The sequence below is a fragment of the Stegostoma tigrinum genome, chromosome 14, assembly GCF_030684315.1.
Source record: "Stegostoma tigrinum isolate sSteTig4 chromosome 14, sSteTig4.hap1, whole genome shotgun sequence".
NCBI lineage: Eukaryota > Metazoa > Chordata > Chondrichthyes > Orectolobiformes > Stegostomatidae > Stegostoma > Stegostoma tigrinum.
The window spans coordinates 9,746,279-9,763,493 of record NC_081367.1 but is presented as its reverse complement, the minus strand read 5'-3'; the positions used below and the strand labels follow the sequence as shown (position 1 = coordinate 9,763,493).

Genomic DNA, 17,215 nt, shown 5'->3' with positions numbered 1-17,215 from the left:
GTCATAGTGACTATATTTCATTTCCTCTGCAAATTCCAATAAATTTGAGACCTCTAACTGTGTTTTAAATGCAGAGTTTCACCATCAACTTCTTTTACACTACTTGTATCATCAGTATACACTCCAACACCGATACAATATATACATTAAACGTCTATCAGTTGCAAAAAAGGACTAGGAGATTATTGAGGAATAATCTGATTTCTGAAAGGCACAGTAACTGTGTGTATGAAGCAAGTTCATGTTGGCCATTTATTGAATAGATCCAACATGCCCATCAGGGCTAAGTATATTTTATAATATTCATGGAGACATTAAGAAGTGTGCAGAACAAACGGAGTTGGTGATCAATCAGCTATTTGATAAAGACCAACATAATGTTATATGTTGTACTTGTCACCTAGAGATTGCGATGCAAATTGAGGAAGCACACTTGTATACACATCCTAGCTCAGACTCCCTTCACTGTTGAGCAAAAAACGTCAGGAATGATGTTGGTCTTGGAGGCGGTATTGGGCAAGTTACATCTGTTTTTTATCAATTTAGTTTATACAGTTGAAATTGAGCAAATTGAGGTGTTTAAAATGAGTCACTGGGAACATTTGATAAGGTTCCCCATGGTAGGCTCATTCAGAAGGTCAGGAGGAATGGGATACAGGGGAACTGGATACAGAATTGGCTGGCCAACAGAAGACAGCGAGTGGTAGAAGGAAAATATTCTGCCTGGAAGTCAGTGGTGAGTGGTGTTATTCCAGAATAACAGACTAATGTTCTGGCAATATGGGTTCAAATCCTACCAGGGCAGATGATGAAATCTGAATTTGATAAAAAGCTGAATAAAATTCTTGAAGAATAACCATGTAACCAATGTCAATTATTATAAAGATACATCCGGTTCATTACCACCATTCAGGGAAGGAAATTGGCCATTTCACGTGTATTCAGTCTAAAGACCTAATGCTGCCTTTTCCTGGAAAAGGGAGAGCAATTGAGTTTCTGAACTAAGAGACAACTGCCCAATAACATCAACTTAACTGGGTTCTGGGCAGTCTTCCTTCGCTTGTGCGGAGTCAATAAAACAGAAGCTTTTAGCTTGCAAAATGAAAGCACCAACTTTCTTCCTATCCCATCTCTTCAGTGAAGCAACAGAAAATGTCTTGGTAGCTGCTCTCACTCCCATTTCCCTGTAAACTATTTTCTCTGCAAATTCCCTTCTTGAAAGGAAAAAGGGGAGAAAAAATTCAGACAGGTGCCAGATGATGCTTCAGATTCTTTTCCCTAGTCCAATATTTGTATTGTCTCTTTGTGGATCTGTTTGTATATGTATGAAAATGTGAAAATAGGTAGAGTTTAAGTTGTTGAGTTAAAAATTGGCAATTCAAAATTCTTTCTTTCTATTAATTAGAAACAGTTTGATTAACAATAACTACTATTGTAATGAAAAATCTGGGATGCATATTCTTTTAATCTGGGATTAATAATTATAATAAGGAATAGTAATTTGTGGTTAGGCAAAATTTGGTGATTTAACAAATTTTCATATTTGTGACAACTCCAGGAACAGTGGAACTTGATTTCCAAAACACTACCTCAGTGAGTTCTGATAGCATCAAGTTAGTGGAAATGTAGAACAGTCCTTTTCCAAAGACTGTGCATGCCGGGGGTGACGGGGGTGGAGGGGAACTAAATGAAAATTTGAAGACTAAAATCAATAAGAATTTGTTAGGTAAAGACTCAGACGAAAGTCTGGGATCACAGCGAAACACATGAATGTAGAGCAGGTTGGGATTACTGTGAAGATCGGAAGCAGCATGATGCAGATATGAATCATTGTGGAAACAGACGAGGAGGAGCATGTAGTATCCTGGAGTCACTATTAAAAAGTAGACCAAGAAAAGGATTGTAAAGCTGGTTGGGACTGCTTTAAGCGGACCAAGCAGTTTGGGGTCAGTGGAAAGCAGAAAAATAATTTATTTGGCTAGAGCTAAGGAACAAAAAAGTGAATTATATTGCTTGGTGGAGTAGAACACACAATTTGTGGGAAAGATATACAAGTATAAATTTCTATGGAAATTACAGGGAATACAAGAATTTCAGCGCAGTTATAATGGAGCTACTTAAATGATCATATCACAGAATCTCTTGTTGTAGAAACAGGCCCTTTGGCCCAACAAGTTCACACCGACCCTCAGAGCATCCCACCCAGGCCCATTCCCCTATAACTCCCTAATCTACACATTCTTGAACACTACAGGCAATGTAGCATGGCCAATCCATCTAGCCTGTACATCTTTGGACTGTGGGAGGAAACCAGAGCACCCAGAGGAAACTCACACTGACACAGGAAGAATGTGCAAACTCCACACAGACAGTTGCCAGAGAGTGGAATTGAACCTGGGTTCCTAGCACTGTGAGACAGCAGCGCTAATGACTGAGCCACCATGCCGCCCCAACAATAAGGGCTCGAAGGGATTGTTATCTGAATATAAATGGAATAGTAATAGCGCTAAGGGCAGAGAGGCAAAAGCTCCTAGATTGTGTTGCTGATGTCCAATATCCTGAACATTCAGCCAAGAAGTGACTGAGTGGCACAAAAAGTTCAAAAGACTGAATGGCCTCATCCTGATCACATATTGCACATGAACATACAAATTAGGGGGAGCAGGCCATTTGGTCCTTCAAGCCTGATCCTCCATTCAATAAGATCAAGTGATCATTGTGTTCCAAATTTTACACTACCATCTATCCCCTGTAATTTTGATTCTATTGCCTAACTAGAATCCATCAATAGCTTATAAAGTATTCAATGATTCCATCTCCAACATCTTCTGAAACAGTATATTCCAAAGTTGAATAATCCTCAGGGGAAAAAAAAATCCCCAATCAACAAGTCTAGTTTACCAGCCTATCACATTAAACTGGGGTCATAGAAATATTTTACCTTGTGTCCTACGATTGTGAGATAATCCACACCAAGATCCAACACATCGACCCGCAGCTTGCCGATTGCCTGCGCTGCATCTGTGTGCAGCAAAATTCGGGGTGTTTCTGGGCCTCTTTGTTGATTCAGAGATTTCACTTGTTCACAAATCTTTGCAATGGGCTGTAATCGAGCAATTTCCATTGAAACTTGTTACTGTGTTCATGGTGAGGATGCAGTGCAAAATATATATAATTGGTAAACAAAACCGAGCCAGTCACTTAAATCATTTAATCCAGTGGTGTCATCAGGAATATGCTGCTTCAGCATACAGTAAATACGATGCTATTTAGTACAGAAAATAGGAATTAGCTACATTTTCTGTTTAACTGGAACTAGTAAATGAAGCATCTAATAACATTGAGTCCAGATGACTCTTCATCATCAGCTCTGATAAAGAGTCATCTAGGCCTGAAATATTAGCTTGCTCTCTCTCCACGGATGCTGTTTGAACTGCTGTGATCTCCAGCATTTATTGTATTCAGTAAAGATTCCAGCATCTGCAGTAATTTGCTTCTTCATCTAATATATAGCTCTTATGCAAAAGGCAGCTAGCAGGACCAAACAATGTGGTCAAATAAATAAAACCAAAGTACAGTGGAACCTCAGCAGGTCTGGCAGCATTTGAGAGAGAAGCAGTCAACATTTCAAGTCTGATATCACTCTACTCCGTGACAGTCTAAGTTCTGAAGAAGAGTCATATTGAACTCAAAACAGTCACCTTGCTTCTCTCTCCACAAAGGCAGCCAGACATCAAGTATCTCCAGTGCTTTTTGTTTTTATTTCAGATTTCCAGCATTCACATAATACTTTACTTTTAATGTGGCCAAAGGCCTATTAACTCATAAATTTTCCACTTTGAATAAAAAACAATGATTTATTTAGCAATCATGGTTCACTGGTGGACGAATCCACATGTTTGTAGCTGAGTTGAAAGATACAAGGCTTAAACTTGGGTGGGTATGGTGGTAGAGAGATTGTCATTCAACCCAAATGATTCACTCATGTCTTAAGGGAGCAAACTCTGGGATTCTTGCTTAGTCTGGCTTACACACGAGTTCAGTCCACAGCAAAATCGTTGAATCTCAGGTACTGTCTGTCAAGTCTGTGCAAGCCATAATTGTGTCAAGAATAAGGGCTATGAGTACATTCTCAACCAGATATAGGCAAGGAATAGTAGCCTTGACACTCAATTCCTGAGAATGAAATAAAACCATAATTACCATCAGAATTCCTGTCTCGTTGTTAGCAAGCATAACAGAAACAAGGCAGGTAGTCGGCCTGACAGCAGCTATTAGATCATCCACTTCAACACATCCAGTTGCCTTGGAAACAGGTAAAAATGTAGCTTCTGAAATGAAGAGAAAAGAAGAAAAATAATGATCCCTTCATTTAAAAGCTCCTGTGATATAAACGTTTATCATAAAGCTCAAAATCATTTCATTTGTAACCAGCTAAGAAATTTTTCATCAACTTTTAGCAGTTGCTGCCTTTTCTCTGGCTCTGAAGTGTATTTTCCTGTACTAGCCAGATACACTTAAGCAATTTCCCAATTCCTAACAAAGTGCTCATATAGTTCCCAAAATACCCCTGCACCTTCAGCTCCACACATGCTGCAACTGTTCCAACCCAATCTCAGCCAGCAAGAAGGCAAAGACCAGCTAGGTGAGGAACTATCACATATCTGTGTAATAGAAAGATGTACGATCTCTGCCTCAATAGCTATCTGGTGTTTCACAAGGAAAGTCCTTATTACTTTCAACATTTTCTCTAACTCAACCTCAGTGGATGAATTTTTATTTTCCTTCTGTGAAGCAAAGCTTGGGGTGGGGGGGGGGGGGGTTGAACTGTGAAGGGGATGCAAAGATATTTTAATGTGATTTAGGCAAGTTGAGTGGGTAAATTCATGGCAGAAGTATAATTTGAAAAAATGTGAGGTTTTCTGTCTTGGTGGCAAAAACAGGAAGGCTGATTTTATATTTCAATGGCAATAGTTTGGGAAAGAGGAGGTGCAACTAGACCTGGGAGCCGTTGTGTGTACTAGTTGCCAAGTGCAGCAGACGGCAATGCAGCAAATGATATTTTGGCCTTCATAGATAGGATTCTAGCACAGGAAGAGAAATGCCTCGCTGTGATTTTAAAGGCCTTGACGAGACCACACTTGCAGTAAGCAGGCTTTTGGTCTCGTTACCAGAGGAAGGGCTTCTGGCTATGGAGGGGGTGAACTGAAGATTTACCAGATTTACATCTGTGGTGGGAGGACTGATAATATGGAGGGAGACTGGAATAGTCAGGACTATCGTAACAGGAGTATAGACTAACGAGAGGGGTTTCTCACAGAAATCTATGAAATTCTAACAGGGCTAGACAGGGCTACGGCAAGAAGAATGCTCTGTTTACCAGGACGTCCAGAGCTAATGGTTGTGGTTTAAGGGTACATGGTAGACTATTTAAGACCAAGATGAAGTGAAACTCATAATCTGACTCAGATGCAGGAAAGCCACACTGAACCAAGACTCAATCACCTCTGATTAGAGATAAAAGATCATTTGTTTCCAATGCACCTGGTGGAACAGGTTACATGACACCAAGAGGAAAAGAAATAATTTTGGAAGAGGACATCAAAGTGACAGCAAGCTCCTCCAGTGACAGGGTATAGAATGTAGATTATCAACCATCAGTGATTTTTTAAAGTAGTGAGATTGATAACCTGTTGTTACCTCCTATAAACAACTAACACAATGGCAGAATATTAGGTATATGTTTACAGTTAAGTATTACATAATTTGGCATAAGGAAGAGCAATAACATCTCACCTGCTTTCTCCTCCTTGATCAGATTGTCCACTGCAAGTTGCACTGAATCATGCTCAATGTTTGATGTAATGATGTGAGGTAATGGCCTAGCCATCCAGTCAGTCTTTGTACTACTATGGCTGCACGTCAGCTGGCGTTGGTGGTCCCAATAGTAGTTGATTGCCGTATGAAAGACTAGATTGTTAGCCTGGGGGAAAAAACGATACTCATCTGTTCTGCCTTTGTGCAAAGCGAGCAATGTAAAACTCCAGGTATTGATTTGGGGTGGGGTGACATACAGAACAAGGGAATTTTGGATTCAGTGTCAGTACTGAGCACTCTACGTTGTGTATCTTGCCCACACAGTACCTAAGAAATAATTTCTCTGATATTTCACTAAGCATGTGTGTTTGAAAGTCTCCACAATTTTCTCTCTTCCCAACCTGGAAGGATGCTCCATCCTGAATGAAATTAATATCAAACCAACTCTTAAAGTGCATTATCACAAGGAAGAGTTTGTAATTTGTTGCACCTCCACTCAAGGAAACCATCAAATCATCAACATATCCAGAGTCGAACGTTATGCAAATTTACAATGTTGGTTCTTGGCTTGTACAATTGTTATGGGTTATGGAGTGGTGAGAGGGCCAGAAGTGGGATGGTAGACAGTTGGGTGGAATTAGGGGTTGGGTTGCCTTACATGTGAGCATATAATAAAGGCAGTAACCACAACAGGGATTTACAATCAAATTTATTTTGGATTCCTCTCACCTCAGTTCCACCAGAGGTGAAAACGATATCTTCTGGCCGACCTCCAACCATTTGAGCCACACTCTGTCTTGACCAATCTATCAGCTCTTTGGCTTTCTTACCTAATCATAAATTAGATACATAAAGAAAACAATTTGTCTTTATGTGCTATAGAACAATTCTGTGTGAGCCTTTTCCACTTCTAACACTAGCAAGGGAGTAGTGAAAAGGAGGAATGTGCATTTAATGCAAAAATTAAAAAAAGCAAGAGGCTTCTCTATATTGGAAACAGCTCTCAAAATTCATGTTCAACAGTGCACTGTCTCCTTGCTCAGTATACATACTGCCAGTGTTGAAAGGCCTGCTAAAAGAGCAGCTATTCCCAGCTATGCCATCTTTCAACAAAAATATCAGGTCATGAGATTATTGCTGACAAACTCTGTGCTTTATAGCTGCACTTGTACAGCTGCTAACAGCTTGAGGCAAGCAGCTGCAGTACGAGGTCCAGCCAGAGAAAATACTGTTACTTCTATTCATGAATTCTGTTGAGCAAGATCTTGTGTAAGGTACTCATGCATGCACAGAGATGACCATCTGCAATTAAAAGTTACGATGTCAATTTTCTATGGCAGCATGGCAAGTAGAAGGAGAAGCTGTTAGGAACCACACACCTATGAGTCTACTTATCACATACCTGGAGTATAAGAACTGCTGGGATTCCCCCATGCTTCCTGCATGGCTTCAAGAACAGTTTGGATAACCTCAGCATCCACAGGCGTTGTGGCATTATAATCCATGTAAATGCTGTTTCAATGCAAAGTGAGTTTTGAGAAGATTTGTAGCTTAGGTTGAGGTTCTGGATGTAAGTTTGCCCACTGAGCTGGAAGTTTCGTTTTCAGATGTTTCGTCACCATTCTAGGTAACATCATCATTGAGCCTCCGGTGAAGCGCTGGTGTTATGTCCCGCATTCAATTTATCTGTTTAGGTTTCCTTGGGTTGGTGATGTCATTTCCTGTTCTTTTTCTCAAAGGGTGGTAGATGGGCTCCAAATCAATGTGTTTGTTGTTGGAGTTCTGGTTGGAATGCCATGCTTCTAGGAATTCTCATGCGTGCCTCTGTTTGGCTTGTCCTAGGATGGATATGTTGTCCCAAAAAGACATGACCCACTATCACTAGTATCCTTACATGCAGATGAGGAAGGACACTACTTTGATTGGGACAACACATCCATCCTAGAACAAGCCAAACAGACACACGCACGAGAATTCCTAGAAGCATGGCATTCCAACTGGAACTCCATCAGCAAACACATTGATTTGGAGCCCATCTACCACCCTCTGAGAAAAAAAACAGGAAATGACATCACCAATGCAGGAAATGACATCACCAACCCAAGGAAACCTAAACAGATAAATTAAAAGGGCATTATGGAGGGGACATAACACCAGCACTTCACCGGGGGCTCACTGATGATGTTACCTAGAATGGTGACAAAACCACAGAAAACGAACCTTCCAGCTCAGCGAGCAAACTTACATCCATCAATGCAAAGTATTATTTTTACTCCATTTGTTTATTTCCCCTTCCTAAAAATGCACAGGCCCTAATCTTCAGTACATGCCCATAATTAAGGACTGCTTCATATACAAGGCATGTCATTGTGAAAGGAAATTTATGGTAAAGAGAAAGTAAAGCTCCTCTTTCATAAGGATCAAATGTGAATTACATTAATTCCAAGTTAGCTACATTAAAACATACTGAAGGAAGAGGATACCAATTTAAGGTCATTAGCAAAAGACAGAGATGACATAAGGAAACACTATGTTGCAACTAATTAAGATCTGGAATATACTGTCTGAATGTGGTGGTGGGTCAATTGTAGCCTCCAAAGAAAATTGCATCAGATAAGAGAAAAAATCTCCAGGAGTATAGCAGAGTCAGACAAGCTAAGTTGGTCTTACAAAAAGTCATCATAGGTATGATTGCTAATTGACCCTCTTCTGTGCTATAACTATTCTACGATAGTTTATTGATTTAGTATACCGTGCTTTCATTCTTGGAGCAGGTCCACCAATTTGTTGTCATCTGCTATCACTATTGCACAAAGGCAAAATTATTCCAGTGCTCAGTAAGCTCACTTACCATTCGGATGAAGAGTAATTTTTTCCTATTGTTACTGTCACATTCTGATTATTTTGAGTAACTGGATGCCTGTCAGTGGTTACAGTGCAAGCATTCTTCGCCATTGCTGAGTACTTTACAGCCGATACAATCCTCAAAGAAAAACCAGAAGAACAGCAGATGCTGTAAATCAGGAACATAAGCAAAATTACTGGAAAAGCTCTGCAGATCTGGCAGCACGTTAAGAGTTAACGATTCGGGGCTGGTGATACTTCCTCAGAACGATCCTCAAAGAAACCTTAAGAATACAAATAAAATACAAAATTAACATTTTAAGTATATCACAGCTGTCAGAGGGACAATGTGACGGTGAGGGCTTTGTATCAGAGACAGAGTTACATCTTTATGAAGTTATATAAACAGCAATATCACTTCAAGAGATCATTGACCTTAACTACCCTTAATCAGGAAACACCAGCTGCCTGTAAAAGAAAATCTAAGGAAATGGCTCAGCTGGCAAGAGAAAAGAACTGAGGTATGAAAAGGCAGGCTGCATTTTTGACTGAGGGATAAAGTATATTTTTGAAATAAAAAAGAACATATCTGAGGGAGAAAAGAACTGGAGGGTACATTAATACGGATAGATAAGAGGATATTTTCTGGGATTTAGCTACCAACAAAACTAGCTGGGTTGAATGACCTTTAGTGTGCTGAAAATTCTTTGCAATTCTCAGCAAGTAACCCTATTTAAATACTGTCCAGCCCTGACCTTATCTCAGAAAAAAAAGTTAATGGTCAAGCCAGTGAATAGCAAATGACGTAACGTAAATGCAATAAAGTCCCTTATAAAGATTCAAAACATGCCACGAAAACTCCTACTTGTGACCTGGTCACTGCATTACTTCGCCGTACCCAACTATTTGAACTACTTAAATAAAGTGAGAGTGATAAAATAAGAAATTAAATAGAAGGTGAATGCTTGATACTACACATCTAACAGTCCCTTAAGGCTAAGGCCATGCTGGATGTAGGGTTTTGGACTACCTGTTACCTGATAAATTAAAACACCGTGTGAACCAAGGAGATAGACTACACTGCAGAGTTCTAAAGGAGATAGCTGAAGCGATAGTGGAAGTGTTAGTGATGGTCTTTCAGGAATCGCTAGACTCAGGGAGGGTCTGAGAGGACTGGAAAATTGCGAATGTGACACACCTGTTTAAAACGGGAGTAAGGCAAAAGATGGAAAATTACAGGCCAATTAGCCTAACCTCGGTCGTTGGTAAAATTTTGGAGTCCATTGTGAAGGATGAGATTTCTGAATATTTGGAAGTGCATAGTAAAATAGAGCAAAGTCAGCATGGCTTCATCAAGGGGAGGTCATGCCTGACGAATCTGCTGGAAATCTTTGAGGAAGCAACGAGCAGGGTGGACTAAGGAGAGCCAATGGATGTTATCTACCTGGACTTCAAGAAGACCTTTGATAAGGTGCCACAGAGAAGGCTGCTGAGTAAGATAAAGGCCCACAGAGTTAGGAGGCAAGGTGCTAGCATGGACAGAAGATTGGCTGTCTAGCAGAAGCAGAGAGTGGGGATAAAGGGGTCTTCCTCAGGATGGCAGCTGGTGACAAGTGATAAAGTTTTCACTTTATACATTAATGATCTAGATGAAGGAACTATGGACAGGTAGTACTGAGGAGGTGGCAGAGCTGCAGAAGGACTTGGACAGGTCAGGAGAGTGGGCAAAGAAATGGCAGATGGAGTATAACGTGGGAAAGTGTGAGATTGTGCACTTTGCTAAGAGAATAAAAGCATGGACTATTTTCTAAATGGGGAGAAAATTCAAAGGTCTGAAGTGCAGAGAGACTTGGAGTTCTAATCCAGGATTCTCTCATGGTAAACTTGCAGGTTGAGTCAGTAGTCAGGAAGGCAAATGCAATGTTGGCATTTATTTTGAGAGGACTTGAATATAAAAATGGGGATGCACTACTGCGGCTTTATAAGGCTCTGGTCAGGCCACATTTGGAGTATTCTGTGCAGTTTTGGGCCCCATATCTCAGGAAGGATGTTCTGGCCCTGGAGTGAGTTCCAAGGAGGTTCACAAGAATGGTCCCAGGAATGGAAAGCTTAATATATGAGGAATGTTTGAGGACTGGGACTATACTTTTTGGAGTTTAGAAGGATGGCAGGGGATCTAATTGAAACATTCAGAATACTGAATGGCCCGGACAAAGTGAATGTTGGGAAGATGCTTCCATTGATTAGAGAGTCTTGGACGTGAGGGCACGACTTTCGAGTAAAGGGAGACCTTTTAGAACGGAGATAAGAAGAAACTTCTTCAGCCAGACAGTGGTGAATCTGTGGAATTCACTGCCACAGAAGGCTGTGGGGGCCAGGTCATTAAGTGCATTTAAGACTGAGATAGATAGGTTCTTGACTATCAAGGGGATCAAGGGTTACAGGGAGAAAGCAGGAGAATGACAACGAGGAAATTATCAGCCATGATTGAATGGCGGAGCAGACTCGTTGGGCTGAATGGACTAATTTCTGCTCCTACATCTTGTGGTCTTATTCCAGGCTGGTGTTTATGTATTTTAAACAAGTCCAATCCACCACTCTACATTGGATCATAAGAGGTTTAACCAGGACAGCTGCTGGACGCAACTATGAACTGTTGACATGCAACTCTACTAGTTAAAACTCTGAGCCCGTTATAAGACTTCCCCTATACACACAAAAGGTAGAACACAGACACATAGAACAAAACATAGGAGTTATAGGCTGGGGGAAGGCAGATCCTACCCACAGGATTTGCTGGGATGATCCTTTTAGCTTGTCAGGATTTGCTGCACCTCCATCTTCCTTCTCCAGGTACTTGCGCTTGCAGGAAGCTCAGAGCAATTATGCACAATTATTAAATTTCTTACTAAAAGCCATTGCCTACAACAACTGATAAGGAGAAACAAGCTAACATTTCAGGCTGAAGAGCTTTTTTCATGCAAACCAAAGGACAGTTCCTTCCTTTTCAAAGGTCTGTGAGGTTCTGACCAAAATCTACAAGTTGTTCCTGCAAGCCAAGAACATTGTTGTTGGCATGTACCAATGGGTCACCAGTTCTCAGACCAATCAAGTAATTATTGCTGGCAAAACCTCCCTTCATACAGAGACCCCTGGCTCCAACTCATCTGTAGTAACCTCCCTCTCTTCTTGAATAAAGAACATTTAGAATGCATGTCAAATGTCTTGCTTTCAAAGAGTGCAGCAATCCATTTCACTATCCTTGGTTTTTAAAACAGCCCTTTCCCCATTTTGTTCCACAACTATAACGGCAGAAAAATAACATAAAATAACATGAAAAATAATAGTAACACGACTTTAAAATGGATTCTGAAATTTTTGGTTGATTATGGCGTTTGTACCTTTCAATCAGTTTCCATGACAGATGTCAATACCTACTGAAAAAATAATTTACCATATCGCTTGTGACTGGGAAACAATTGGAATTTATTCCCTGAAAGAAGGTTAACATTTCTTTCCTTATCTCCATCCTCAACCTCCAAAATCAAGAGGAGAAAACTTGTCTCACAGTAATCGCTCGCAAAAGCTACTGGAAACTACAGTAACCTTTGCCAGGAGCCTGACAGCAGCTCCGTCTGCATGTGTAAACAGTCAACAGACTAATATTTTGAGCAAAGACACCCTATCAGGACTTTTCTGCATATTTCTGATTTTATATCAGAATTCCACAGTTCAAAATAACATTGCCTTTGTGTATAAAGTTATGCTGAAAGGAACAAAATTTTCCTCTGCCTGACTCGTAAACCTAGCTCTTTACACTACTTCTGAAACTCCAATAGTCTTGGTGAAAACTACAGGCTTCCAAACACAGGATTTCTGGTCCCTTAGGGAGGTCCTGAGGATGAACGAATAGTCCTGTGAAGGGCTTAACTTCTTCATTCAAATGACCAAGTGAAGTTAACACGATAGGGAATGGCTGTAGCCTGAGTCACAGGAACCTTTCAGTGCAGACTGTTTTAATAGCCAGATTCAGTTTATTTTGCAAGTGGAGAGCGAGAGTGGGGAGATATAACAGTTAGGAATTCCACCCTGAGCTGAGCTGGCCTAAGTCCAGCAATGTCCTGGCTGCCATGGCAACCCTCAGGCCTACACGAAGCAAACCGACACACAACAGCAGCCGAGATAACAAGGTGCAGGGCTGGGTGAACACAACAGGCCAAGCAGCATCAAAGGAGCAGGAAGGCTGACGTTTCGGCCCTAAACCCTTCTCCACCCTGCTTCCTTTACTTTCATCCGCTACCCTAAATTCTTGCTTACCCGGAGGCACGGCTCTTGTGGATGTGCGGAGGACCATCCACCGGGAACGATCTCCCTCCAGTACCCTGCCACTACATCCTCCCAGCCGCTAGGGTGCGCGCGGCTCTCACCTGGCACACGCTTCCATATGGAGCTTCCCATCACAGCGCCACGGTCCGTGGAGGAGTGGAAGTACAAGAGACCAGCAGGGTGGATAAAGAAGGTCAAAGGGGCAGTAGGACGGTGACAGAGGGGAGTCAGGAGCAAGAGAGGGGTCATGAGTATTGGGCACTGGAGGATAGAAGCATGGAAAATAGGTGCAGAAGTAGGCCGTTCAGCCCTTCTAGCCTGCACTGCCATTCTATATGATCATGACTGATCACACTACATCAGTATCCCACTCTACGCTCTCTCTCTCTCCAGCCGCTTGGGCCATGTCCAGCTCCCTTTTGAGTATATCTCACGACTGGACCCAACAACTTTCTGTGGGAGACAATTCCACTGGTTCACAATTCTCTGGGCAAAGAAATTCTTCCGCATGTCAGTCCTGAATGGCTTACCCCTTTATTCTTAGACTGTGACCCCTAGTTCTGGACTTCACCAACATGAAGAACATTTTCCCTGCATCTAGACTGTTCCAATCCCATTAGGATTTTATATTTTAGTATGAGAGCTCCCCCCCCAACCCACTCCATTCTTCTAAATTACAGTGAGTATAGACCAAGCCAATCAATCTTCATATGTCAGTCCTGCCATCCTGGAAATCAGTCTGGTGAACTTTCTGAGGGATGTGTGGTGTAAGGCAGTGAGCACCTGCACGGGTTAACTGGCATCAAGATGTAAAGGCTTTGTTTTTGGGAGATGCTAACAGTCACAAGTTTGTTTTTATTTGATTTCTTCTAGTGCTACCTACGATATAGCTGAAGAGCAATATGTATAGAACTGGATGTGAGTTTGCTCGCTGAGCTGGAAGGTTAGTTTTCAGACATTTCGTCACCATTCTAGATAACATCATCAGTGAGCCTCCAACGAAGTGCTGGTGTTATGTCCGGCTTTCTATTTATCTGGTTAGGTTTCCTTGGGTTGATGATGTCATTTCCTGCATTGGTGATGTCATTTCCTGTTTTTTCTCAAGGGGGGGGGGGTAGATTGGCTCCAAATCAATGTGTTTGTTGATGGAGTTCCGGTTGGAATGCCTTGCTTCTAGGAATTCTCGTGCGTGTCTCTGTTTGGCTTGTCCTAGGATGGATGTGTTGTCCCAATCAAAGTGGTGTCCTTCCTCATGTGTATGTAAGGATATGAGTGATAGCGGGTCATGGCTAGGATGGGCCCGAGGCCAGCAAAGCACCCCTGCAGGCTCCGATCCCCCCCAACAACCCGGAGTCGATGGAGGCGGCGCCAGGCGACCCGAGGGAGTGGACAACAGTCCGGAAAGCGAGGAGGAAGGTGCGTCGACGGGCCCAGGAACCGCAACCATCAGGCGGGAAGAGGCAGCTACAGGGGGGCTATGAGAGCTCCTCTGACAAGGGGGATTCAGAGAGGGCCCACCCGAAGCAGAAGTTAAAGATCTCGAGGGGGAAGGAAAGTACCACCCCGCTTCCAGGTGACGGGAGGCGTCCTGAGGCTCCCTCTGACACCCAGTCAAGTGCCGCTGGAGCACTGGAGGGCCCCCCGGAACTTCCGGGCAGGAAGGAGGAAACAGCGCGTCCCCAGCCTGACCCGGAGCCGGACCCTCCTGCCTCCGCACCCCTGACGGGGGGATGCCACCCGGAAGGCAGCACGGACGGTTTCCTGAGCCCGGAGAGCGTCCAGCAGTTAGCCCGGGCAATGGGCATGAAGGGACGGATGGAGGGGCTGGACCTTGAACTTGGGGAGGGTACTGCGGTCACTGCCCACAATGGGGGTACGAGTTGCGAGCATTAATGTGCGCAGCGTCAAGTCAACCGCAAGATGTGTGTCCACGTTGGCCTACCTGACCACCATCAAGGCAGACCTCCTGTTTTTGCAGGAGTGCGGGATACCACACCTCGGCAGGTACGGGAAATGGTCCAGCGCCTGGACCTGTGGGCCTTCAATCTGGTCGGGGGGTAACGACTGTCGCTCCTCGGGCCTGGCTATTCTGCTGCGGGGGCACAACTTCACCATCTCTCAAGTTCAGGAGGTGGTGGGGGGGCGCCTCCTAGTGGCTGACATCACCTACAGGAATGCTCCCCTGAGGCTGATCAACGTGTACGCCCCAGCGGTACGGAGTGAGCGGTTGGCCGTCCTGCAGCGGCTTCCACCCCTGCTGGCTACGTCCAGGCCGGTCATCCTAGGCGGAGACTTCAACTGCATCATTGATGCAGATGGAAGATCCGGCATGGGGACAGCGGGTGGGGGGAGTCAACTGGACGTCACGTCCAGATTCCTGATGGGCACGGTGAAGGACGCCAAGCTGCTCGACGTCTTCAGCACCCCTGCAGACAGAGCGCAGCAGAGGTACACCTGGTCGCGGCCAGACGGGTCTATCCGCTCGAGGATAGACTTCCTGTTTGTGTCACGGACGTTCTCGGTCAGGTCCACCGGCGTCGAGCCGGTGTTCTTCTCTGACCACTGCCTCCTGCTGGCTGACTGTCACTTACAGGATGACCAGCCGGCCGGCAAGGGGACGTGGAAGCTCAACACGACTCTGTTGACCCTAGAGAACGTCGAGGAGCTTAAGAGGGAGTACGCCAGTTGGAGAACCGTGAAACCCATCTTTGAGCCTCCAGGCGACTGGTGGGAGACGGTGAAGGAGAACATCAAGAGGTTCTTTGTCCTCAAGGGTGTTCAGACGGCAAGAGAGAGGCAGGGAAAGCTGTCGCGACTCCAGAAAAGGGTGCAGAACCTGCTCCTTCTGCAGTTGATGGGGGTCGATGTCACGGAGGACCTCCGCGAGGTGAGGGGCCAGCAAGCCTCGCTCTTCGTCGCGGAGGCCTCCCGGATAATCTTCCGGTCCAGGGTCCGCTCCGTGGAGCAGGACGAGATGTGCTCGCGTTTCTTCTTTCAGAAGGTGCACAAAGAGAGCTCTGTGCTTAGCCGGCTGAAGGAGGACGACGGCTTGGTGACGTCGTCTCGGCCCGACATTTTGAGGATCAGCAGATCCTTCTATGCCGGACTGTACGACATGAAGCCCACGGACAGCACGGCCTCCGAGTCGTTCCTATCGTCTATCACGAAGGTCTTAGACGACAGCACGAGGGAGTGGCTGGACCGGCCGATATCCCTGGACGAGCTGACCAGAGCCCTCAAGTCCTTGGAGAGGAATAGGACTCCCGGAAGCGACGGCTTACCGGTCGAGCTGTATTCCGCTCTGTGGGGCCTGGTCGGCCAGGACCTGCTGGAGGTGTACCATAGTGTGCTTCGGGCAGGGGAAATGTGCAAGTCCATGAGGAAGGGCAGCATCACCCTCATTTACAAGAGGAAGGGGGAGAGGGAAGAAATTAAGAATTGGCGTCCCATTTCACTTTTGAACGTGGACTACAAAATCCTGTCCAAGGTCATAGCCAACCGGGTCAGGTCTGTCCTGGAGTCAGTGATTCACCCTGACCAAACCTGTGCTGTGCCGGGCAGGAAGATCGCTGAGAGCCTTGCGCTCATCAGGGATACGATCGCCTACATGCAGGACAGGCGGGTGGACACCTGCCTCGTCAGCCTGGACCAGGAGAAGGCCTTCGATAGGGTCTCTCATGCTTACATGAGGGACGTCCTCTCCAAATTGGGGTTCGGGGAGGGCATCCGCAATTGGATCCGGCTGCTCTACACCAACATCGTTAGCGCAGTCTCGATCAACGGGTGGGAATCAGACAGTTTTCCTGTTAGATCTGGAGTCAGGCAGGGCTGCCCGCTCTCTCCTGCCTTGTTCGTGTGCTGTGTGGAGCCCTTCACCGCCTCCATCAGGAAGGACGTGAGCCTGAAGGGCGTGACTATCCCAGGCAGCGGAGGCCTTCAGGTCAAGACCTCCCTGTACATGGACGGTGTCGCCGTCTTCTGCACCGATCATCGGTCGGTGAGTAGACTATTGGACATCTGTGGCCAGTTTGAACTGGCCTCGGGTGCCAAAGTCAATAGGGGTAAGAGCGAGGTCATGTTCTTCGGGAACTGGGACGACCGCTCCTTCATCCCCTTCACCGTCAGGACAGACTACCTGAAGTGCTGGGTGTTTGGTTTGGCGGAGCTGGGGCGTGCACTAAGACTTGGGAGGAGGGTATCACCAAATTGAAGCAGAAGCTGGGCAGGT

General features: G+C 44.6%; 1 protein-coding gene across 5 annotated transcripts in view; it reads right to left on the bottom strand.

Annotated features, from left to right (window-relative positions):
• The window catches only part of scly (selenocysteine lyase), a 28,174-nt gene extending 15,103 nt beyond the window's left edge, over positions 1-13,071 (bottom strand). For 2 of the 5 annotated variants that reach the window (XM_048542901.2, XM_048542905.2), the window contains exons 1-7: positions 12,979-13,071; positions 8,669-8,945; positions 7,220-7,329; positions 6,547-6,647; positions 5,797-5,983; positions 4,204-4,331; positions 2,942-3,103 (exon numbers count right to left, since the gene is read on the bottom strand). In XM_048542901.2, the coding sequence (XP_048398858.1) occupies positions 2,942-3,103; positions 4,204-4,331; positions 5,797-5,983; positions 6,547-6,647; positions 7,220-7,329; positions 8,669-8,847 (867 nt within the window). In that variant the 5' untranslated portion in view covers positions 8,848-8,945; positions 12,979-13,071. Of the gene's footprint in view, positions 1-2,941; positions 3,104-4,203; positions 4,332-5,796; positions 5,984-6,546; positions 6,648-7,219; positions 7,330-8,668; positions 8,946-11,445; positions 12,946-12,978 lie in introns of those variants that run through there. The other 3 variants (XM_048542903.2, XM_059650970.1, XM_048542906.2) reach the window with 3 other exon arrangements.
• Positions 13,072-17,215: the final 4,144 nt, after the last annotated feature.